Genomic DNA, 26,055 nt, shown 5'->3' on the forward strand with positions numbered 1-26,055 from the left:
TTTTGTTTTATTATTTCTATATACTTTTAGTTTTTTTAAAAAAATATTGGAAATTTCTATTTTAAAACAACGTCGATTTTAACAAAAATTAACGATAAAATGCTCAGTTTTCAAATAAATGCTTTTTTTATGTTTCCATAAAAAACTTTCTAGAAAAATGTTTCGTTGCTCGTACTGAATTAGAATCTATATATTTGTTGTGAACAGTTGTAGAAACTAGAAGTTGTATGTTGATTTTTTCAATATGGCTGAAAATTAAATAAAGTACAGTTGTAGGAAATAGAATTATTGGTTTCATTTTCTCAAATCACATTTATTCGGGAAAAGGAAACAAATCAAGCACATCCACATACATATATAGATTTTTTTTTAAATATCTATAAATTTTCCAAATTTATTTAATATTAATGACAAAAAAGAATTTAAAGAAAAAGGCATATTTCTTTTTATCATCGAAAAGCTGATGCTCGTTTTCCCATATTAAGGTAATTCATTATAAATTGCAAATTTTTCAAGGTTTTTTCATTTTTTAATATTTTTGTGTTTGATTTATCTTTTCAAAATTGTTGCGCCTGCGCGTTTTCTAAAATGAATTTTTACATTTAATAAATTTTAAGATTTTCATAAAAAATTGTTGATTTTGCTTCTAAAAAATAAGAGTTTCTTCAAAAATAAATTATATTGTACATTAGAGAAATTTTATTTTAATTAAGATTTTAGAGTTTTGATGAAAAATAAATAAATGTGCTAGTATGTAAATACATATTTTTCATAAGTCAAAATAGTTATTTTTTTGTCAAGTATTTCGGTTTTTTTTTACAAAAAGGCACGATGATTTTCTTTGTTTCTTTATTTGTTTGTTTGTGTATATAAATGTGGAAAAAATCTGTAAAATGCAGTGATTTTATTTTAGTTTGTTTTGCGTATAAATTCAGTCTATTTAATTTTAAAAAAATATACATATACTATATTTTTGTTTTATATTATTATTTGAGATTCATACAATCGTACAGCATAAAAACCCAGGAATCTTTCTTTGTAGTTTTAAAGTTATAAAACAAAACGCAAATAAACCAAGTCCGTCTTTATTTTAAATATATAGTTATAAAAAATATTTATATTTTGTTTCTTCTTTCCATTATTTTTCATATATGTATGTAAATCTGTAAATATTTCTCGTTTTTTGTTTTGTTCTCTTTTGTTTTAAATATTATTGTTTGTTATTAGTAGATATTTTATTAAATACAATACATACAGTTTCATATACACCTTGTTATAATGTTATTTCATGCAACGCGTTTAAAAATCTCTATGAAATTATGGTTAAACTTATTTTAAATTTAAATGTCTTAAAAGTGTAAACAAAATAAAATACATATATGTAATAATTGTTTTTATTTTTTTTTTTGTTTTATATTCAATAAACACTTACTTATAGTTTCTTTTTTTCTAATAGGGTGTGTGTTTGTTTTCGTTTTAATGAAATGGAAACCATATTATTCATATTTAATGTTTCGATAGATTTAACGGTACATCTGCAAAAGAAAAAATATAAATTAGTGAAGTCATCAACAATTTAAAAATTACGAATATACCAGTAAAATTTTCGCAAGGGTGCGCACATTGTCTACTTCCTAAAATTGCTTTGGAATTAGTGTATCCAAAAAACCGGTTTAACCGAAAAAGTAAATTTTTTTCGGTTTAACCGAAAAGGGTGTTAAAAAAACGGTTTCGGGTTTGTCATTTTAAAAACCCGGTTAAGCGGTTTTATATTAAATTTAAAAAAAAAAATTTATTTAAAATTTTATATTAAATTTAAAAAAAAAAAATTTATTCAATATGAAAGAGACCGAAAATAACTCGTCCAATCCAAATTGTGATTTATATTTTGTGATAAAAAGAAATCACTCAAAATAACAGTTATAAAATTATTTTTATTTACATACATCTGAGTGACAAAATTGAGATTTTTTTTAAATTGTGGTATAAATATTTTGATAATTTTTCGTAAATGTTCTCTAATAAATTACTCTCTCAATGATATAACACAAACAATTATGTATGTATGTTTAAATCATAGATCAAATTTAATTATTTGATTTAAAAATAAAAACAATCATCAGTTCATTGCAACTTTTTTTCTGTACTAATTTGAGTGCAGCTACAAATTTTGCACTAAAGTTTAAGTTCGAAATGATTTAAGTTTATTTTTGCGCACTAATTCAAAACCTAAGACAATTTGTATTATTCAAATTTCGCTTCAATAATTTCATGACCACTAATTTTTGAAAATTTTGAAGAGTATGTTTAAGGCAGCTTTTTGTTGATTGCAAGTTAAAATATTGCACTAATTTAGTGTAGTGCAGGTTTTTGCACTAAAAAATTATCACTATCACAAATTTTGTTTAGTGCTAGTGAAGAAATGACCATTATCACTAAAGCTTTTAGGTTTTTGCACTAAAAAATTATCACTATCACAAATTTTGTTTAGTGCTAGTGAAGAAATGACCATTATCACTAAAGCTTGTGAAAATAATTTTTTGGAATTTTATTTAGTGCAATGCTTATTTCAATTAACATTTAAAACTATCTCCAACTATGCTTTAAATGTCTGCGAATGAGAATTTACCAATGAAATTAAAGTGAACCCGTTATTTTCGATCTCTGATTACACTATACAACAAAATCAATTTTTTTTCCAAAATTACAAGTTCCGACCAATAAATTTTGATAGAGGAGACAAAAAAAAAAGACACGTGTATCGGAGTTTTGAAAGTTTACATCTGAATTTTTGACGGGGGGGTTAAAGTTTCCCAACTCTGGTACATTCTTATTGTTAATCTTCATAAGAAACCATATGATCCTTACATTTTAGGTATAAAATGTATTCAGAAAATTTATGGAAAATGTCACGAAGAACATTTTTGTATAATATGTTAACCATCTAAATCCCCAAGGCCTGTGTCTTTTTTGTCCTTATTTTAAAAAAGAGCAACAAACACCATTAAAACAGGGATTTAAGGGGTTAAAATGTTCCGCAAAAATATTATCCGTGAAATTTCACTATAAGTCCCTAAATACACCAAAATGGTAAATTCAACCAGAAAGTCAGAAATAAGACAAAACAAAAGGGAGCTTACGGTTAATTTCGTATTTTTTTTAATCTTTTTGAAATAATTTTAAATCATAAAAGCCTTTAAAAATTAACATAAAAATTCAAAAATTTAAAAAAATATTTTATTTTACATCCCATAAAATGGATTTTTCCACAAATTTCAACTTTGCTAACCTAAACCTAAAGGGCGTAGGAGTCTTTTCATTTCAAACACTCATTTCATAGGCTGATCAATTATCTATCATATGCCTTTTAAATTGTTTGATTATCTTATTTGGAAAAGTACGTTTGAATTTCTTTAATAAAGTTGCCAGTCATAAAAGTTATGACAATCTGATGGTATCAATGGTTTTAGATCTTGATATGTTGTCAATTTTTCTTTGTTTTTTTTTAATTCTCTGAGAATTGTAATTGAGTATGTAGATTTTTTCAAAGTATTTCCTACTAAGTACATATACATACATACATACATATTTTTTTCATACAAGAGTAGATACGTCCGTTTGCTGTAAGAAATAGATACATTTGTAGTTACGTCCGTTTGAATTTCTATAATAAAGTTGCCATTTTTGATCGCAGGGATCTAAAAATTTCGTGAGCATGTAGTTTGATAAAAAAAAAACAATAATCAATCAAAAACTCGATTTTGAATTTTTGTGTAGTTACGTCCGTTTGCATTTAATCTTGTAATATTATTTACTAATAATAAAAAAAAATTACCAAAAACTGTCGAACAAAATTATTGGCACACTTAACCAGATTCTTCTTCTATCCACTTTTTATACCCTACACCACCATAGTGGGGGCTAGGTCCATTATTTTACCTAGCCCCCATACAAATGTCCTTCCGAAATTGGACTTTATCGGTCATAAATGTTTAATTTATAAATGTATCTCCACAAATCGAGCTTCAAAAAAGTTTTATATATACAAAATTCATGTCACCAAATTTCGGTCCATAATTAGTCATAGCTCTCATATAGACACGCTTCCGAAAATCACTTTAACGTGCATAAATCACTTAAAAATTTTGGTATACTCACAAAATTCAACATAGTAAACTTTCATATAGACATAGATCACACGACCTAATTTCATGGTGATCGGTCCATAATTGGTCATAGCCCCCATATAAGGCCCACTTCCGAAAATCACACGAAAATATAAATTATTGAAATTTTAATAGAAAAATGTTTTTGCTCTTTTACTTAGTGTAGGGTATTATATGGCCGGGCTTGACCGACCATACTTTCTTATTTGTTTTTCTTAGAAAATGCCATTTTATATTCTTTTATTTAACAGTTTTCGTTTCTAACTGTTAATGCCAATTTGTAAAAAAATTTTCACAATAATTATCAATGTGGACATATGTGGCAAAATCATCCTTCACTTGCACAATCAAGGAAAATCATATGCTGAGATTGTAGAGATTATGGAAAGGAGCCGTTTTACAATTCGGAGTATCGTGCAACGTTTTAAGGGAGCATCAACACTTGAAAGTGCTAAACATACAGGTCGCCCTAGATCCTTAGGATCTAGGCGTGAATGCAGCCATATAATCAAAAAGGTCAAGTTATGTCCAACACAGGTTGCTCCAAAGAGTTTTGGGAAAGATGTTCACGCAGCAACAGTCAGAAGAGTGCTTCAGAAGACAAACTATAGTTGTCGTATTGCTAGACGTAAACCATGTATTTCATCTGTGAACCAAAATAAGCGTTTAAAATGTGCCGTTTAAAAATTTACGTAAGGCACATGATTTTTGGCACCAATTAATATTCTCTGATGAAAACAAATTTAATATTTTTTGCTCAGATGGCCGTCAGACGGTATGTAGAAAACCCAATAAAGAGCTGGAAAAACAAAATATTGCTTTAACAGTAAAACATGATGGTTGTTGTTGTTGTTGTTGTTGTAGCAGCAGTGTTTGCTGAGTTGACAGCCCTTGGCCGAGTGAACTCGGGTCATTCCGGTGCGTAGAACCGGCTGTCGTGGGAATGATAAAACATGATGGTAGAGAGCAATTGTGTGGGGTTGTCCGCTGCAGGGGTTGGTGAGCTGGTGTTTATTGACGAAATAATGGACAAAATGAAATATATGGATACACCTCAGGAAAAGTGCAAAAAAGTTAAATTTACAATTTTCTTTAACTTTTCAACATGACAATGACCCTGGACATATGTGGCTTTCATACAATGTTTCGCATGTCCTACCACACCCTACACAATCTCCGGATATTAATCCAATAGAGCATCTGTGGGAAGAGCTAGATAAGCGAGTGAAAAAGGCATTAGTTGAAGAATGGCAAAGTATTAGGTCAGATATCACAAACAAGTTGGTGGATTCATACCTAAGCTACTCAAGGCAGTTATAAAACAAAAATCACATGCAACTAAATATTAAATTTTGCAATATTGTTTCCTAAATCAAATGTTTTTTTAGCTTTTAATGAAGTGTGCCAATAATTAATGGTATTAAATTGTTGAAACGAAGTTAGTTATATTTTGGTAAATACCTGGTAAATATATTTTTTGTTTATTAAAAATCTCCACAATACGGTCTTTAAATCGACCTTAAAATACAATGAGCATCCTGTGCAAATATTTAATTTCGGCACTATATATACTCTTGTATACAATATACATACATACATTTTAACAAAATAGATTTTAACATACAGTGTTGCAAAAAATAATAGGAACGAATGCTTTATTTTCAAACTTTTTAAGTATGTTAGTCAAATTTAGTTTTGTTTAAAAAAATGTATATGCAGTTTTGTTTATCAGACATACAGCATAAGAAAAAACATAATCATTCCTATTTTCATTTATATTTTAATACATTATATGACTAACAATGTATTGAGTCAATATTTTTACTGGAAAAAATAATAGAAACGCGTAAAAGGATTCAACTTTTCGAGGCACATCTTTATATTTTTTGTTAAAAAACTATCTTATCTTAATATTTAGTTCCAATATACTGGACCGACACCAGAAGAGGAGAAACACCCCCATATCATGATGGATCCACCGCCTTGTTTTACGGTCTTCTTGGTGTATTTTGGATCATATGCCTTATTCTCTGGGCGCGTAACATAATATTTCCCATCGGATCCAAACAAATTTATCTTTGTTTCGTATGACCACAGCCCAAGAAGAACGTAAACACCCCATATCATGATGGCGGTGGATCCATCATGATATGGGGGTGTTTCTCCTCTTCTGGTGTCGGTCCAGTATATTGGATAAAGAACGAAATATGCATCCAGGACTACGTAAATATATTGCAAAGCTTAATGCTTCCATTTTCTGAGGAAGGGATGCCCTTCAGATGGAAGTTTCAGCAGGACAATAGTCAGAAGCACTCCTCAAAATTGGCAAAATACTGGTTTGCTGTCAACAAAGTAGCTCTTATGGAAAAGCCTTCGCAGTCACCGGACCTTAACCCAATGAAACACCTTTGGGTAGTGCTCAAGAGGAAGCTAGAGGGTTTCAGTCCGAAAAATAAGCACGAATTATGGGAACAAATCCAGGAAGAGTGATTTGACATTGACAAGGACGTTTGCATAGAAATTGGTTGATTCCATGAGCCGCAGATGCAATAAAGTTGTGAAAAACAAAGGTAGAGCAACTAAATATTAAGATAAGATAGTTTTTTAACAAAAAATATAAAGATGTGCCTCGAAAAGTTGAATCTTTTTACGCGTTTCTATTATTTTTTCCAGTAAAAATATTGACTCAATACATTGTTAGTCATATAATGTATTAATATATAGATGAAAATAGAATGATTATGTTTTTTCTTATGATGTATGTCTGATAAACAAAACTGCATATACATTTTTTTAAACAAAACTAAATTTGACTAACATATTTTCAAAGTTTGAAAAAAAAGCATTCGTTTCTATTATTTTTTCCAACACTGTATGTATGTATAAGTTTGTAATTTTTATTATTTTTCCGAATAAATATTTGGATTTAATTTAATTTGTAATTGCTTTCCTATCTTAAAATCAAAATTGAAATACGAATAACGGTCCTAAAAAAACGGTTTGTCAAGTTTGAAAGTTACTTGGGAACTTCGGAAAGTTGATTTCAACAGGCAGAAGGACATGACGTACATAATTTTCACAATTATTTCGCTTATTATTTATAAAGTCTCTCATTTATAATTTCAACCCACCTGAACTTTGTTCATCTTTATTGCTAATGGTATACATAGAGTTTCCAGAAGACCCAGGCACTGCTAACCCACCCCCAACACCTCCTCCTGCTCCCGTTGACGAAGACGACGTTGATGATGAAGCGCTAGAGGAGAAATTGTTCTTCGAAGATTTGGAAAGATCAGTTGTATCAGTCATTGGTGATGCTGCTGCAGACAATGCTGCCGCTGCGGCTGATGCAGGGACTAAACCTGCTGCTGCTGTTTGCATTGCTGTTACTGGATGTTGCATGCCATGCAAACTGCTACTTGCCATGGGATTGAACATAGAACTAGGATGTGATAATGCATTCGATGGATGATGAGGAGTAGCTGTGCTACCGAAACCAGCGGCAGCAGCAGCAGCTGCGGCTGCTAATGCAGCTGCATTGCCTACACCATTGTATTGGAAACCATGATATGGTGGTGACAAACGAGCGGCAGCTCCAGCTGCAGCAGCTGCCGACAACATGGCCGGATGTCGGGCTTGCATTAGGGCTGGATTTGCAGCGGCTGCTGCAGCACTTTGATAATGTTGCATCCACATTTGTGGATGTCGCATTGCCGCCAATGTCGAGATGTATGGATGGTAATACGGTGATCCCACAACGGCTGGAATGTATGAAGCAGCAGCTGCGGCCGCAGCGGCCGCCGAAGCATTTGCTGATGATGGCGACATAGCAGCTGATGGATGATTGGATGTAGCAGCATTTGAAGAATGTGGACTGTTGCCACCATTAGGCGGCTGTGCATATAAATACGAATATGGGTGTATTGGAGATCCTGCCAAGCTGGGATTACCTGGTGAGCCTCTTTGCATTAAATGCTGCTGCTGTTGGTGCTGCTGATGCGTTGTGGTGGTATTTACCGGTGTTCTTCTGTCACTCGTCAACTGGTCGTCACAGCGACTGTCTATGGTCGTTGTTGGTGAGGAGCAATTGCTGCTGCTATGATTTTGGGTGGCTGATGTGGGCGAAGCGAATTGTCGTCGTATTGAAGCAGTCTTTTTTGGTACAGTTCGAGGTGTAGTTTCACGTGGCGATGCCGTAGTTGAACGTTGTGGCGATAAATCTCCCTTTTGTATGCTTGGAATGTTATGTGTTGTACTCGATGTAGATGTTGGCGTTGTTGCTCTAAATGCTGACGGATGATGACGTGGTGAACGCGAACTTGTCGTTGACGAGGTGGACGCATTCACTGATGATGCATTAGGCGAGAGAGCGCTAGGACCCGACAATGGCGGCACGTAATGAGGTGACATCATGTATGGTGAATAATAAGTTTGTGGCTGATGTTGATAGTGTTGCTGCTGCAGATGATGCTGTTGATGTTGGTGATGCTGCAAGTGATGATGATTAGTGGGTGAGGCTGCAGTATCTGCACTACCACCACTGCTGCTGGCGTATCTCATTTTGTTAAAAGCATTATGAGCAGTATCAGGTGTTGATCGAGGAGATCGACGGCCACTATAGTCAGCATAGCCTCCACTGCCTCCTCCACTATTAATAGGACTTCTTGAATGAGTTTCACGCATGGGTGAACTATACGGTGGTGATCTTTTTGATTTTGTGGCTGAATTTGAGGGTGACTTACCACCACCGCCCATATTGTGGCCTTCTGGAGATTTTGGTGAATTATTTGAATGCGCATTTGAAGGAAATGATGCAGAAGGATAAGGAGAAAAAGCCATTGCACTACTGGTAATAGTTGCCGGCATGTCTGTAGATTTTTTAGCAGCTGGTGTTAAAGAAGCTGAAGATGATGATGAAGACGGCGACGAAGATGTAGCTAAACCTCCACCTAGAAGTGAATGTATGCTATATGAGCTGTATAGTTTAGTCGGTGCCGAGGAAGAAGCCGGACTTGTTGCAGATTTTGGTGTATTTCCTACATTTGAGTTGTGCGCATTAAAACTCATCGATTTATTGGCAGCCGTTGGAGTCGATGGCGATGGGGCTACATTTGCATTATTTGAAACCATCGATGTATTTGTTGTATTGTTGCCCTTAGCTCGACTACGTTTACCGCCAGCAGCTCCAGTTGCGTTGTCCTCCAGTGAAACTTTCTCAAATTCTCGTAATATACGCTTACGTGGCGATACATGTTGTTGATGATATTCGACTAGACGTGAAGCAGCAGTATTAGAAGGTGGTGAAACTTTGGAATTTTGATTTTTGGTTCCTCCTGATGTAGTTGAAGTAGAAGATGATGATGATGTGGGCGTTGCAGCTAAAGATGATGTTGTTTGTTGATTAGATGTCTTAAATAGATGTGCAGTTGCTGCTAAGCGTGATGACGAGGCATCCATTAATTTTTGTACGATGGTTGTGAGCTTGGCTCGTGTTTTATAATTTTCATGCTTTTTAAGTCTTTTTTCTTCATCTCCTGTTTTCAATTGATCTACCCTTTGTGTTGTTGAATCAATCTGCTGTTGTTTTTGAGGTACATCATCACTTTTCGAGATATTACCATTCAAAGATGTTGTATTCTTTGTTGAATTCACCAAATCCTCCTCCTGCTCGTCGGTGTAGTCACTGGTATTCATTTTCTCAACTTGATCATTTTCTTTAGTTGTCTCCGAATTCTGAACACTTGGACTTTTTGTGGCCTCAGTTTCGGACGCTTTGCAAGGTGATGCAACTTTCGTCATTTCAACATCAACATATTCTTCTGTTTCAACAGCGGTTTCTGCAATTTCAGTTTTTATAATTAGTTTATTATCAGAACTTTTGTCAACGACTTCCTTGGCGCCATTATTCTTAGTTTCGCCGTCGCCCATTTCTGTTTTAACGTCCTCAGTACTTGATTTAATACACTTAGCATCTCCCCCCTTATCCTCCTTTGTTTCGTCTGCCTTATTCATCTTATCAATATTTTCTTTGAATTCCATCTCTTTTTTATTAAGAGTAGATTTATCTACTTGCTGTTGTTGGGGCTGAAGCTGCTTTTTACTGTTTAATACAAATACTAAACCATTCTCGAGTGTTTTCGTATCATAAGGTTTTCTACGTTTTCTGTGCGCAAACAGAAGAGCCTGTGTTGTAAGTTTATAATATGCGGGCCTACGATAAAATAGCGTCAATTCTTTTGACACATTTTTTCGTGGCGCCGCTTGTTTCCAACAATGATCTCTTTGCCATGGTGACGATTGTAGCGAGCTGTTGTCATCAGAAACTATGGGAAAAAAACAAAAAGGGAAAATAATTAGAGCGATATCGCTTTTTAAATATTATGTTCAGTAAAACTTACAACTTAAAGAATTGGAGCATTCATTTTTTGGATATGACGTACCACCAACTATGGCCGCAGGTGATGCAGCCAAAGGAGATGGTATTACAGCAGCAGATGTTGATGCTGTGGCTGATGGTGTTACCGTAGACGATGTTGCTGCGGAAGGCGTACGAAAAATTTTGCGAGGCACAGAAACCCATCCACCTTTTTCGCCATCTTTGGATCGTGCTAACTCCAAAATAAATTTACCATCTGAAATAGTTTTGTTAATGAAGAAGATATTAGTTATTTATGTTTTTTTTATTTTTTTATGAATTATTTCATTCACATTCATTTAAGCTATTTATAGTTCATATATGATAGAGGTTTTTAAAATTTTTGTTGTTCTATTATTAATAGAGTCCCAGTGAAACAGATTTTTTTCATGCCGAAGCAGAATTGATAAAATCAAACATATGTACATAGGATTTGTTCGAAAGTGGATTGGTTTTAAATATGTATGTATGTACATCAATTCATAACAAATTTTGCTCGACTGGTATTAGCCCTATTTTTGCGCAATCCGAAACTGAATATTCGGTCCGGCTCAACTTAATATACATATATATTTTTATTTTAACATGTTTTTTGGTTTGTTTTTGTGTCAACAGTATTGAAATTTAAACTTAACATCAAGAACCAAGAAAAGTTTCTGCAAGCGGAGCAGTGCAATTTTAAATTGCAAACAATTTAAAATTGTTAAGTATTATTATTATGTACATAGAACAATAATAAGGCAATACAATTTTAAATGAACTGAACCCTGAATAATTTACTGATATAATTTAAAATTACCTTTAAAGAACTGTAAACGTCCACCAACTCCTCCCGGCACAGAATTTTTATGATTATTGGCATTAGACGTTTGATGATGGTGATGATGTTGTGATATCGGAGGCCTGCCAATATCAGAACGATTAGAATGGGAATGGATGTTGTTGTTAAGAAATTTATGTTGAGCGGTATTAGAGTTGCTGCTACTGTTGCTATTATTAGCTGAAGCAGATAAGTTAATAACGGAGGATGAAGCTGATGCCGACGCAGATGATAATGATGTTACTGCAGATGAAGCAATGTTATTACTGCTATTGGAATTTATGGTATAATCAATAATACCCGTGTCCATGGAAGCAGACATTGTGCTCCTACAGCTGCTAGTTTTGTAGGGTTTTGTAAAATGTGAAGTTGTGGCTGGCGTAGATGTTGTTGTTGCTTGTATGCCAGCAACGTTGCCCAATAATCCATTGTTTATAGTTTGATTTGGAGATTTGCAGGAGGAAGATGATGATGTAGATGAAGATGATGTTGTGGATGTTGATGAAGGAGGAGCAGCTAAACGTTTGTGATTAGTGGCATTTACAGCAGCAGCGGCAGCTGCTATAGCCACTAATTGGGCATGGGCCGCCGCAGCAGCCGTTGTCACGTTGGCGGCTAGTGCTGATGTATCCGAAACAGTGGACGTTGATGGTGATGTCGGCGATGCGGATGTTGTTAAATTACACTTTGCTGAGGAGGTGCTATTAGCTACTGTTGGCAACTGGTGAAAATTAGCAGCAGCTGTTAGTAAAGTGGCTGTAGCAGTAGCAACAGCAGCGGCTGCAGCAGCATTGGTGCCATTTAAACCATTTTTTAAAAGAATTTTTGCAGCTTCAGCAATAATTAAATCGCTGTTTTTGTTATTATTGTTGTTGCTACTACCAGGAGAGGAATCTTTCAATGATGAATCCTTTAATAAATTTGTAGCTGTTGCTGTTTTACTTTCAACACTGTTATTTGTTTTAGAACTGTTGCTGTTATTATTGCTGGTTTTTATACGCTCATCTGTCATTGCTGATAGCGTATTGTGGTTATTATTGTTGACACTGGCATTTTGATGATGTTGTTGTTGCTGTCGGTAATGTTCTTCTTGTTGCTGCTGGTGCTGCTCTTGCTGTGCAACATTTTGTAGAATTTTATTTTTCAATGTTTTTGCTTTACGTTTCTCTACACAGGTTTGTTGTTGTTGCTGAGGCAGAGAAGGTGATTGTGGTGGTTGTTGCTGATGCTGTTGCTTTTCTTTTGAATTTGGCGTAGTCACTGTAGAAGTCGTCGTAGAGTTGTTGTTGGTGGTTTCGTTTTGCAAAATTTTCATGACATCGTCAATAATAATTTACATGTGACAGCAGATAATTTAGTGCAATAACAATTTGTGATTTCAACAACAATAAATCCTTCAAAATACAAAAACACAATCACTTTGTACTCAAAGAATAAACTCAACACATGTGAGAAGAGATTTTTTTTCGTCTCTTCTCATTAGTTTTATTTAAATTTATTTTATATTTTTTAACTTCTGTTGAAATCGCTTTTTATTTTACTTGAGTATTTTTTTATAAGTTTGTCTACTATTTATTTTGCAATTCTTTTATTTATTTTATGCACACATACTAGGTATATATTTTTTTTTAATTAAATGTTCTTGTATTTTCCTTTTGTGTTTTTATTTTTCTTTTTTGAACTATTTGTATTGCAAATTTTCTTTTATGTCTCTCTTTTTGTTTTTACTCTTTAACAATTTTTTTATCATTTTCTGCTATTATGCTTTTAAAAATCTTTCGAGGAAAACCACACTGTTATATTTTTTAATAGACTTTAAACACTTGTTTTGATTTTTACAACATAAAAAAAAGTATTTTTTTAAATGTAATTTATTTAAACGTATAAAAGCTAAAGCATAGAATTAGTAGTTACTGGATTTTCTAGGTTTTGTTGCAATGTATTTTATTTGTTAAATTTGCCGATGTCGTTTGTTTTTCCCACTGGTATTCACACTTGTAATCACTAGATTTTATAAGAAAATCGCTAAATTAGTAACAGTGGTAAAAATGTTTCAGAACATTTTTGCTCCTTGAGCAAATACACACAAACCCGTGTATTTCTTATGTGACTTATTCAGCTTGAAGACCCCCGAATTAGACAAATAAACCAATAGAAAAAAAAATAGCTTCGCTGAAGCGAGCAGTTTGAAGAGCCAATAACAACTGGCAACTTTGTTCTGCAACAAATATGGCTGACATTGTACTCTTTCAATGTTAATAAATTGTGGTGGGGTTCGCCTGGGCTGCCAGATTTGGGGTTTTAAATGGAAAATAATTTGTTAAATATCGAGATTGGGGAATATTTTCATTTCCACATTTTAAGACTGATGTTTTAAAAATTGTTCTTGCTGCATTTAGGTTTTGAACTTTTATAGTATTAAAAGTCGGTTTTTTGCATGTGCCGGGGACAATGGTCTTCCAATTTTCAATAAAAATATTTTTTTCTAGTCTATGAACAATATACATACATATGTCGGTTTTTTTCATGTGCCGGGGAAGAAAATTACTCGCCCGGACAATGGTCTTCCAATTTTTAATAAAAATATTTTTTTCTAGTCGATGAACAATATACATACATAAGTATTGTCCATACACTCAAAATATGCCTCTTATTCGTCTGAATATTAAAAACCGTTTCTGCAAATTTTATCAATACAGAAAATATGAATATTAACGGAAAAAAAATTATAAAAATATAAACTGTTGATTTGTTCCCAAATTGAAAATCATAGTCGGATGCACAATGAATATTTTTTGATTTTAAAATGTAAATCACATGATGGAGGCTGTAAATAGCATGGTCTTATACTAACTAGTATTAATCCCATGATATTAGAATTATGTAATATCGTTTCTCGGAAGTACAATTATTGTTTAAATTTAAATTTAAATACTATGGCGTTAAACGAGTATTAACCTCATTATATTACAACTAATATCGTTTCTCTAAAGAACAATTATAGTGTTTAAATTTAACTGTTTAATTAATAGTGTTTAAACTAACTTTAACTTTTTATTAAAAAGTTTTTAATTGATAGTAAATATAATTTTAAGAGTCCGTATGTACAAGACTACTTGTTGGGAACTTTATTCTGTAATTTTTAGGCATAGAGCTATGCAGAGTTAATTATTTTTAAAATTTTTAGGTAATATGTATTTCCTTTTTTAAAGCATATTTTCCAATATAAATTTATGAAAATCCTCATCCTAGAATAACCATGTCTGTCAAACATGAGATTTAAGATTCAAACATGACATTAGGGATGTAAATGAGTTTCTAAATATAAATAGAAAATGAAAAAAAAAATAGTCTTTAATCGAATAGAGTATGAGAATCCTAATATAATATGAAATTATGAAAAATATAAGTATTCTGGCAACCAATTTAAAGTAACGCGAGAGTCTATTCAGAAGAGTTAACATTTTTAGCAACCGCCTTGAATGTTAATTTTATATTGAGTGTGTTGTAGGTAGTTCGTCGTTTATATTCTGTTATAAGAAATAAAGGGAGCTTCAGTACTCTTTCAATGTTAGTTAATGAGTGGTGGGGTTCACTAGGGATGCCAGATTTGAAGATTTAAATGCTAAACCAAAAACGTCCCCCTTATTTTGTAAGATTTTAAATTTTTAGTGTAATTGTTTTTTTTAATATTTATTAAATTTCATAAAAAAATATTTTGTTTTTGTAATTTTTAATAGCAAATGTAAAAAAATTTATTTAAAATTTTGAAGGAAGGGTACATATCTGTCATTTATTCTCACTTAGTTATTGAACATTATAGTGTAAACCAGGGTTTACAATTGCTACTATATTAGCCGTCAATTGCAGTAAATATACATTTTTATCAATCTGCATACTAAAAATATAGTTACTATTATAATTTTGTATAACTCTGCTAATATAAATTGCTGTTACTATTCATATATTACTATACAAATTGCAAAGTTAGTTTGCAATTTCTAGTAGCAGATACAACCAGTTGTCAACTCGTTATTGTAGCACAACAACCAAAATATATGTTCGTGCTATAGCAGCATACACACTTTTTTGCCGAACTAATATTGCGCGTCAGCATTCGTTTTTGTTTTGTTGTGCTATCAATTTTCTCTGGCAGCAATTTACATTTCTTTGGTTGCTTTGCTATGGTTGCATTGATATTTCTTGTTTTTTGGCTATTTGGATGCTGCTAGTTATTTTATTGTCAAGTATGTAATACGAAATAACGATTATTCATTAGTGTAAATATTTTTGAATCTAACTGAGATATTGACTTGCATTTTTTTTGTAAGACCAAAAATTAAAATATCTAAACAAGAAAAAAAAATGTTCGGAATAAATGTGGATCAAATTGTTCCTAATATGTATTTACAATCCTATTAAAATTTTGATAAAAATTTTAGTTTTAGAAACTCAATAAATAAATATGTAATCTGTAATAAAATCTTTATTTATTAGCAAAACTCAATGAAATTTTCAACGTTTTTTAAATTTGTCATTCCAAATTACAAAGTGCAAAAAAACTTTTCAAAAGGTTAAAAGGAATCCCACAATTCCTAAAAATTTAAGCGAAAATCCCGAAAATGGTATTTTTTACAATTTTAACCATATGGTCTACATTTCCTTCGGGGCTGGGAAAATACTTTGGGGATAAATAGGGAACAAATCAAGGTTTCTAAAGCTGCTTTCCGTTTTTTGATCCCAACTTTGGGATTTTAGAACATGTGGCCCAAAGTTGAAATTTTTATCAAAAAATAGGTCAAATTCCGAAGGACGAAAGGGCAACATGTTCAAAAAATAGGACATGTTTTTTATATCAAAATGTTCTCTGTAAAGCTACCTTACAGAAAAACATAAAATTGTTATATGTTCTTAAAGAAAGTTTTTTTTTAATAAAAAAGATTTAAGTCACCTTTTCATCCAAAAAACAGCAAAAATCTACTATTTTTTGAATTCTTAAATTGAAAATCGTTTATTTTTGGATCTATAATCGATATTACTCTGAAATATTTTGTATATTACTGATAATTTAGTTGTCTAACTAACAAAAAAAAATCGAGCCCGTTCGGTACAAAAGTACGACCTATATTTTTAAAAAAGCGGACCAAGGTATGGCAAAATTTTAAAATTTCAATTTTGAAATGCCTATAACTCGAAAAGTATAAGAGATAAATAGCACACACAAGCATATTTTTTCAAGACATAGGCGAGCGCTTTCTAAACATATAAAACTCTTTGAAATCGAATGGGAAACAAAAAAATGGCACGTGTTTAAAAATTTTGCATGACGAAGGTACCCTATTCTGAGCCCCCATAGCGCCGCCCCTGAGGCAGTTGTAGGTCCCATTTCAATAATTTAAACTCGAATACTCCTTGGCTATGCCCGCGTCAAATTTTATCCTGATCAGATCAGCCGTTTAGAAATGCCAGATATATTTCAAAAAAATTTTGATTCTGCCCAACTGTACATTGGGTGTGTTTACTGATATGTTGTTATGCACTTATCAAGAACAGCAACTGATAGCATCAATTGCAGAAATGTCAATTGTGCTATAGCACAACTACAGAAGTGTGTATTTTTGCTAGAAAAGTTTGCCAGCACAACAAAATAAAACGAATGGAGTGCAATATTAGCACGACAGAAAAACTGTGTGTGGTACTAAAGCACGAACATATATTTTGGTGGATATGCAATGGATTGTGTTTGCTACTAAAAATTGCAGACTAGCATTGCAATTTTAATAGTAATACGAACGAACAGTATGAATATTTATATTAGCTGATTGTGATGAAATGAGATAATTTCATATTTATTGCATAGTCAAATGTAAGAAATATGTTGCTAGAGCTGAATATCGAAACCCTGGTGTAAACAACAAAGTTTTTTGCTTCGAAAATGTCAAATTTTGTTTTTTGTTTCTGTAAGCTAAAAAATCTCAACTTAAAAAAAACACGAGTTAGGGCCTTTCTTTGCTTTACTTCTTTAATCAGAAAAAAGTGCCGCTGAAGCACACCGATTGCTAACCGAAGCTTATAGTTAATGTGTTTCATCGGTTTCAATGGTGATTCTGACACGGAAGAATTCTGCTTGAACGTCATTACTTACGATGAAAAATGGAACCATTACAATAACCCATAGTAAGAGATCGTAGTAATAAAAATTAAAAAAATGTTGTTGGAAATATAACAAATAAATTCATGTCAAGTATCATAAAAAATCGGGAATTGTGATTTCCGTGTGGGACGCAGTATTTAATGACTAAAAGTGGAATATTTGGCAACACTAATACGAACCCCAACTCATATTTATACATATAAACATTCATGTATAAACCCAACAAACATTTAAGTTTTATGATTGAAAATGTTTTAATCATCCAGCTGTTTGCTTTTTAATTTTGTCAAACTCATTTATATTTATTCAAACGAGAATAATTAGACGATTTTCTTTGCTATTATTTATTTCATTAAAAAAAAAACAATATAGGAAATTTTTTAATATAAAAATAGGAAAACAAATTTTATTTTATTTGGCAAAATCGCGCCTTCCATAAATAATTTAAACATTTTTTGAAAAATAAGATTGATATTAAATGAAAAATCATAATTTTTGGAACATTTGACATTGTGTTTGTTGGGAATATATGCACATTAGGATGGCCAACAAAAATTGTTGTCGGAGTTTTCAACTCATATAAATACAGTAACCCAATAAAGTATACATACAGGAATTATAATTAATTTTCTTTCATTGAGAGCAGTGTTTGTAAGTTAAAAAGTACATAATGAAATATATTTATAAAAAAATTAATTCATAATAAAAAAAAAAATTACTTAAGTCGGGTTTAGCAACATTTCCTATCACGTCCAAAAGTTTACCGTTATTAGAATTATTGATTCTGAGTCAAATAACGTACATAATTAAAGTTCAAAATATTATGAAACTTTAAAGGGGCATTAAAAACATACCCGAATTTTCCGAAATCTAATACAAGTAATATACAAGTTTCAAAAAAAATTAACACCGATTTATTTTCGATCAAGCTATCACAAATCACCAACTGCGAAACATACATATACTTTATTTAAGTAAGCAATATCGATAACATATTTTTTGTTCCACGCAAATGGAGTTGACCTAATGGACATACTTATGTGTGTACGTGCATTTGTGGACAGCCAGCCATACACGCTGCATTGCATCGTATAAAATAAAATGAGTAACAATAATAACAATATTAACAGCAGCAAACAGCAATAACATTTAAACAGTAGTCAGTATATATTTCTTTTATTTTTATTTTCCTTTTTTTATTTTCATTGGGTGTGAATGAACTGAAACTGCATTGCACACTGACTGACTGAATTATATTGCATTTAAAGCTTTGCAAGAAAGAAATGAAAAATACAACATCAGCAAAAGAAATACAAATGTACGAGTATGAACCAACACTCAGCCGAATACATGTTCATATCTATGGATGAATGTATGTTTGGATGTATGTATACATTATAAGCAGTAATAAAGAGGTACCCAAAGCGAATCATAGTAATCGAAATGCAGGCCTCGAAAAGAATCTTTTATACACTTTATGTAGCAGTTGAAGTACACACTTGGATGACCCAAATACAAAAGCTTAGAATTTGCATGCTTTAGAATGCTAACTCTATTCGAAAGAGATTGATACAATTTTAAGCCATGCTTAAGTGTATGTGAGTGGTCCAAAAATATCCAGCAAAAATTTGGTAATGACATGCAATTACTCAATACTTTTCAATTAATGCAAGTTCACGTATCACACTAATTGTTGTTGTTGTGGAAGCATAAACAATTTTACAATATTTAATCAGGGGTTTATGCATATAGATCTAGTCCAAGGAATTCTGCTACTTCTACTGTGTGGGTCCATAAATCCACTGGATGTAGTGAAGTAGGATTGGCAGGACAGTTGAATATGTGGAGGGTGTCATGGGGATCCTGACCATATGCTGGACATAAGTTGAGGACGGCACGGTCTATGCGGGACCAGAAGGCATTAAGCCTGTTGCTCCATCCTGATCTTAGTTGTGCCAGAAAGACTTCTTTATAAAAATAAAAGAAATGAATTCAATAATCGAGCACTGCTATTTCAATATTGATAAAATAAATGTGCATATTATCCCCTATCGTGAATCAATATTTCACTTTTTCCATTTTTCGTTCACGTGAAAAAATTCCCCATGTCATGAAATTTTTATATGAAATTTTGTAAACAATTAACAGCTGTTACGAACAAAATCAACTATGTATTGTGGAAGAAAAGTTCATGGGAATACCACGATAGCAGTTTTCCCTACGAGGGAAATGGATACATAAAATTAACATGTTATTGCGAAGTTATCATTATTTTTACAAAAAGACTACCTAACAAAAAATAAACAGACTTGACAGATTTTTGAAGTAAACAAAATTTAAAATTTTTCAAGACGTTGTACGCCGTTTCAAAAAAACAATTTCCTTGTGGTACTGCTATTTTCTTGTTCGCAAAAAATTAATTAAAAAACAAAAATAGTAAAAATTAAACGGACTTTGAGAGCCATATTGTGCCGAATCTTATATACCCTTCACCAAATTATACTTCAAAGTACAAATTTTAAATATTTTTAGGTAAACAAAATTTATTTTTTTTTCAAAAGTTGTTTCATCCTGAGTTGTTTTTTTAATTTTTTGTTAAAAATCTTTTTTTTTGAATAGTTATTTAAAATTTTTTTTTATATTTAAAAAAAGAATTTTTTGTTTTTTAATTTTTTTTTTTGGTGAAAAAAAATTCTGGTTAATTTTTTTTCCCGATTTTGACCCATTGTAGGTTCAACTTACTATGGTCTTATATACGGCGTGGCAAAGATCTTTGAAATATCTATCATTAGATATCCATATTGTCTATATTAATGACTTAGTAATCCAGATATGGGTCAAAAATCTAGGTTGTCCTGGTTTTAAAAGTCGAAATGCGCAAGATAGGATTTCATTTTAGAGCTACGGTTTCTTTACGAAATTTTTTAGAATTTTCCGTAGATTGCGTTTCTGCTATACGATTTTTTATGAAAAAAATCGACCCTACATACGTATATACTTTATGGAATCGGAATTGAAAAATATGGAAATTACAAACGGAATGACCCTTATACTCATGGTGAAGGGTATAATAATGCAGCCATTCGCTTATGTATACTCCTAAAGATGAATTTTAAATGAACATCCTGTACGAGTGACATCACACAAACAGAGATGGCATAAAATTGGAGCAGAGTAACTTAAAACTTATTTATACTGCATAAACGACTATTCATACAAGTATGTAAGAACGAACGTATTAAATTAGAGACAAGCAAACATTAGTTATGTTTGTTCGTTCGCTCCATGATTAAATTGTACCCTTAATTTCTAAACACACAAGTAAAACAACAATAACAACAAAAACCCACACATTATATACAACATTTTCTCTGCCAGTCAAAAATGTACAAAACAACAACAAGAATGATGAATAAAAAGGTCGATTGGTCGGTACTACACCAACATACATCTGGTTAGATTTTTTTTTCTTTCATTTTGTTATACTTGCTCTTATATTGGTGATATTGTTGTTGTTGCTTTTTGTTGTTGAAACTCAAAGGCAGCATAACATCTCAACTTCAACTGCCAACAATGAATGCCTATCTTTGAAAAAATTGTTATCCCGATAATGGAATTTGTTTATTTGTATAAAAACTTATTTTGACAATAGAATATGTGAAATATCTTTTCAGTAAATATGCGGCATAAATCAAGATCGTCGAAACTGCTTGCATTTTAATAATTTTTTTGGTATAATAATTATAAGCACAAAAAAAGGAGTTATAGGAATTTAAAGTCAATATATGCATGTATATATTAGTAAATTTCTCATATACCTTTAGTGGTTGCCTAAATTTTCCAAAATGTTTTTGAATGCAAAACTTTTTTAACCAAAAATTAGTGTTAACAAATATTTTTTCGATTTTTACTCATTTTCGGTCCGAATTTCCACTGCGTTATATACGCCGTCGAAAAGGTTTTTGAAATGTCTACCTACCATTGTCCATGATACAACATAAGGTACACCCAGTAGAAAATAAATTCTCAATTATACAATTCTTGTGAAAAAAAATCAAAATCAAAGTTTGACGTTATAGGGCTAAAATTGAAAATTCTCCCTAGTGATTCTACCTTCTACAATTATTGTATCATGACCATTGTCTATATTAATGACTTAGTAATACATACAGTGATGGTCAAAACATATGCAACTAGCAACATAATTTTACACAAGTTGTTTAAATTAGTTTTAAAGGTAAACAAAAATATTCATTTGCTTATAATATTATTTTATTAATGCTTTAAAAATGATAATATGAAATTTAATACTGAATTTTTTGCATCGAAAAGAAAAAAATTTAAAAAAAGTTCGTATAGGTTGATATTTCATTGGCCAAAACATATGCAACAAATTGCTTCGAAAACATTTCCGTCTATAAAACTTAATAGCGGAGTTCACTATTAAGTGCGAATGGTCTAGCATCATTGCAAATGCCAAATTTTACCGTAATACACACAAAAACCTATACAATTTTGCATGTACAATGATGCAAGACTATTCGCAATTAATAATGAACTCCGCTAATATTTCGTGGCAAATCCTATATTTTCAATGACGGCCTTACATCGGCAAAGCAGTGAAGCTATCAAATTGGCAATAAAATTTGCAGGAATAGCGTTCCTGCAAATCCTACCAATCCTTGAAACATAATATCTGAATTAGTGCAATTTTCGTTTGATAGCTTCACTGCATTGCCGATGTAAGGCCGTCATTGAAAATATAGGATTTGCCACCAAATATTAAGTTTTGTAGACATAAATGTTTTCGAAGCAATTAGTTTCATATGTTTGGCCAATGAAATATCATTAATAAAAAAATATTTCAAGCACATGAATATTTTTATTTACCTTTAAAACTAGTTTAAACTTTTTTAAAATTCTGTTTGTAGTTTCATATATTTTGGCCACCACTGTATATAGATACAAAAGGCATAAATCAAGATCATCGAAACAGCTTGCATTTTAATATTTTGTTTTGGTGTTTATAGCTCTCATAATTCAGTATATATAATAGTAAATTTCTCATGTATTTGGTAAATAATCTGATCATTATGGGTATCATTGAATAGTGCTTTAAAATACCTTTAATATGATATATAATATGGAACTGTTTATTAATATTGTGAACCAAAAATTCCTTTTTGAATTTATATGACAGTATTTCAGAAAATTTTGATATACAGAAAAAGTGATTTTAGCGAAGGCGGTGATCGATACACCCCAGAGTTTGAAGTCCCTTCGATTGGCCGAAGGCCAGCAATACAGAAAATATGAATAGTAACAGAAAAAAAATTATAAAAATATAAACTGTTGCGGGGATCTTGATTTGTTCCGATACAAAATATGTAAATAATCGAGATATTCGTTCTTTTTTGTTTTTACAGGCTGACATGGCTATATCGACGTCGCTAGCTATAAAGTTACAGAATATATACATTTATACTTTATGAACCCTTTTTGGGTATTTAGAATCTAAAACACTAATAATATGGTGAACAAATAACTTTTAAACGACTCCCAGTAAATCAAAAATTGTTACACTAATTTTCCTAGACTATACCTCAACGATTAAATTTTAATTATGTAAATTATAAATCAAATTAATTGTTTTTGTGATAGTAAAGAAATTAAAAAGAGAATTTAAGCCAAAAAGTGTATTTATTGCTATTATTTGTTTCATTGCTCTGAACAAATAATAAAAAAAAGGTAAAATTATGTGTTAATATCTATTTATTTTTCAATTACACATGTAATACTTTTTTCCTTAACAAAAATCTCCATAAATAATAGTGGTCGTGCAAGCTATTTGGACGACCAGATTTAAGCCAAAAAAGGACACCATTGTGATAACTGATTCAAAAAGGATTTAAAATTTTAATTGATATTTAGACATAACTGATACCCTCCTACTTTTTCTATGTTCCTATAGATCCAAATTAAATTTACGATTTAAAAACAACCGAACTCATATAGTAATATCGGGTCGACAATGATTTGGACTTAATTAAGTCAATCCATTATACTTAATTGTCAGAGAATTCCATTCCGATTGAGAGTGGAATTTATATTTCTTTGTAATTTTATGTTTTACTAAAATTCTTAATTAATTTCTGTACAAAAACTTAACTTTTTTTAATATGTAGTTATAAAAAACGCGGTCAAATTAAAATCCGAAATACAGGATTATTAAATATTTTTTAAATTAGTACCTACATTACACGGAATCTGAAGAACCTAAAACGAAATCGATCGGAATAAAAATTGCGGAGTTGAAACAAAATTCTTATAAGTATTGAATGAAATGAATTCACATTTATTTACCATTCAAGTGCTAAATTTGAAATATCTTGGTAACCCTATTTATATTACTATTATTTTTCTTTCGTTAATATTAAATGAACGTACACAAATATAACAGAAACAACAAAATGCAGCCGCCGTGTGGCAAAACGAATAAAGAATTTACTTCTGTAGTGAATTAAAAAAAATTCACTGAAATATACATGAGTAAAACAACAACAACAAGAATAATCGAATAACACATAATGAGAGCGAAAGAGATGCAGTTAACAGTAAAATATTGAATGTTAACTATAAAGTGGTATAGTGTAGAAAGGAAAAATACAATATAAAATATACGAACGAATGCATAAGCACCCCTTCCTTCTTCCTTCCGCCTTTGAGGAACAAAAAACAAAAAAAAAATTAAATTCAAACAAAAAACAACAAAAAGTTGTTGGTGTACAATTTAAGTATATTTGGCTGTTGTTGTTATGGATTTCCTGTCTAATTACTTTGAAGGGAAAATTTGTATTGTACGTTGAAAGTACTAGACGGGAAAGTATTGTAACGGTTTTATTAGCATTCAATTAAATGTGAAATACTTTTTTGTCATTCTTATCTAAGGAATTATCTGTTTAATTTAATAGATGTTTGTCTTTTAGTATATTTTAATATGTAGTATTTAATAAAAAGATATGCCATGATTTTTTGTTAAGAGTATTTTTAAGTTATTTTGTATTTTTTAAGAGTATATACTCTCTTTTACAGTTTTCTTTAACCAGCGACACACAGGAAAAGCAAACGTCAACGTTTTTTTTCTTTTATAAAATTTATTTTGTATGTAATATTCCTTTCTTCCAATTAATTTAACTAACACCTTGCACTTTTTATTTTTTATTTCATACATAGTTTTACTTTTTTGTATCAAAACCATTCTTTTTTCTTCATTTTCTTGTATTTAAACAATATAAAATTATTTTTTTATTTCTTCTTTCAATTCATTTACACACACACACACTTACATTAAAAAAAACACCAACAAAAAATTTGTAAAGTCGCGTACGAGTTTAACATAGAAGTGGAAGAAGCAGCAGAGCACAAAATACAATGAAAAAATTTTCTAATCACCAATTATCCCATCATGTTTTTTACATTTTTTCCTTGGAAATTTCACACTTTTCTTTAATATTTTTAGTTAATTGATATTTACACTAGTTATATTTTATGTTTTTTGTGAAATAGTTTATTAAAAATCGTTTAAAATTATAATAAAAACTGAAAAATGCAGAGCGCAGCGTAAAAAGTGCTAGCAGACACGAACACGACAACGTACGAAAAAAAATCTCACATCGGCGTTGCCGTATCTTGGCAATTGGAGACTGCGCTGCATTCGGCGTGCTGCCAAGGGAATTTTCTCACGCGGTTACAACAACAACTCGTGAGAAATTTCCCATGAGCGTGGGAAAATTGGGATTTTTCTTTGTTATTTGTTGTTGGGTTTGGTTTTTTGATTGTTCATTCGTTGGTTTTGTTCATTCTGTTGGGATTTTGGTAGCAATTGTAAATTTTGTACAGATGTATTGAAAATTTCATTAATTTTGCAAAAACTATTGGCTTATTTTATTAGTACATATTACTATTTAATTAATATAGAAATTAGTTTATGCATAAATTAGTTGTTTTCTGTTTCGAAAAAATAAATACAAGAAAACATTATTTTATTGGTATTTGTCAGTGATGGTATTTGATCGTTACAATTTTGTACTGATCTTATTGCAAAAATGTACCAAAATAATTTAAATTTTGCTAAATAAATTTTTTAAAAAATTATTACGGACAATACTCGTACAAATCAAGATTACATTTCATACATTTTCATATTTATTATTGTTTACGTATTCAGTATAGCCGGCATAGGTGACAAATCGACTGACTGTCAAGCGAATTTTGAGTTGGGAGAAGTTTCAAAAAAATGGTATTAACTCAAAAAATAGATTTTGTTTGCAATAATTGCAAAAATTAAAAAAGATTTTGACCTCTACTAAACATTTAAACATTTTGAGTTAATACCCTCTTGTTGAACAAGTGCGATATATTTCATTGTACATGATTGACTTCTTTTGCCATAACTGCAAATGGCTTGCCACACAAGAAACTTTTTGGCAAATTTTGTATA

At 31.2% G+C, this 26,055-nt stretch overlaps 1 protein-coding gene across 5 annotated transcripts; it reads right to left on the reverse strand.

Annotated features, from left to right (window-relative positions):
- Window positions 1-25,423, reverse strand: H (Hairless). 5 transcript variants are annotated; one of them, XM_065515399.1, is made up of 5 exons: window positions 25,008-25,423; window positions 11,381-13,194; window positions 10,565-10,798; window positions 7,298-10,489; window positions 1-1,535 (listed from the first exon to the last, which is right to left on the reverse strand). In XM_065515399.1, exons 2-5 carry the CDS (start codon window positions 12,714-12,716, stop codon window positions 1,507-1,509), a joined length of 4,791 nt encoding a protein of 1,596 aa, XP_065371471.1. In that variant the 5' UTR covers window positions 12,717-13,194; window positions 25,008-25,423; the 3' UTR covers window positions 1-1,506. The 5 variants fall into 5 exon arrangements, with proteins under 5 accessions (XP_065371471.1, XP_065371470.1, XP_065371468.1 ...); XM_065515398.1 differs by having other exon boundaries at window positions 11,381-13,176; window positions 24,902-25,423; XM_065515396.1 differs by having other exon boundaries at window positions 24,902-25,423.
- Window positions 25,424-26,055: the final 632 nt, after the last annotated feature.

This window comes from Calliphora vicina, chromosome 1 (genome assembly GCF_958450345.1).
Source record: "Calliphora vicina chromosome 1, idCalVici1.1, whole genome shotgun sequence".
NCBI classification, from domain to species: domain Eukaryota; kingdom Metazoa; phylum Arthropoda; class Insecta; order Diptera; family Calliphoridae; genus Calliphora; species Calliphora vicina.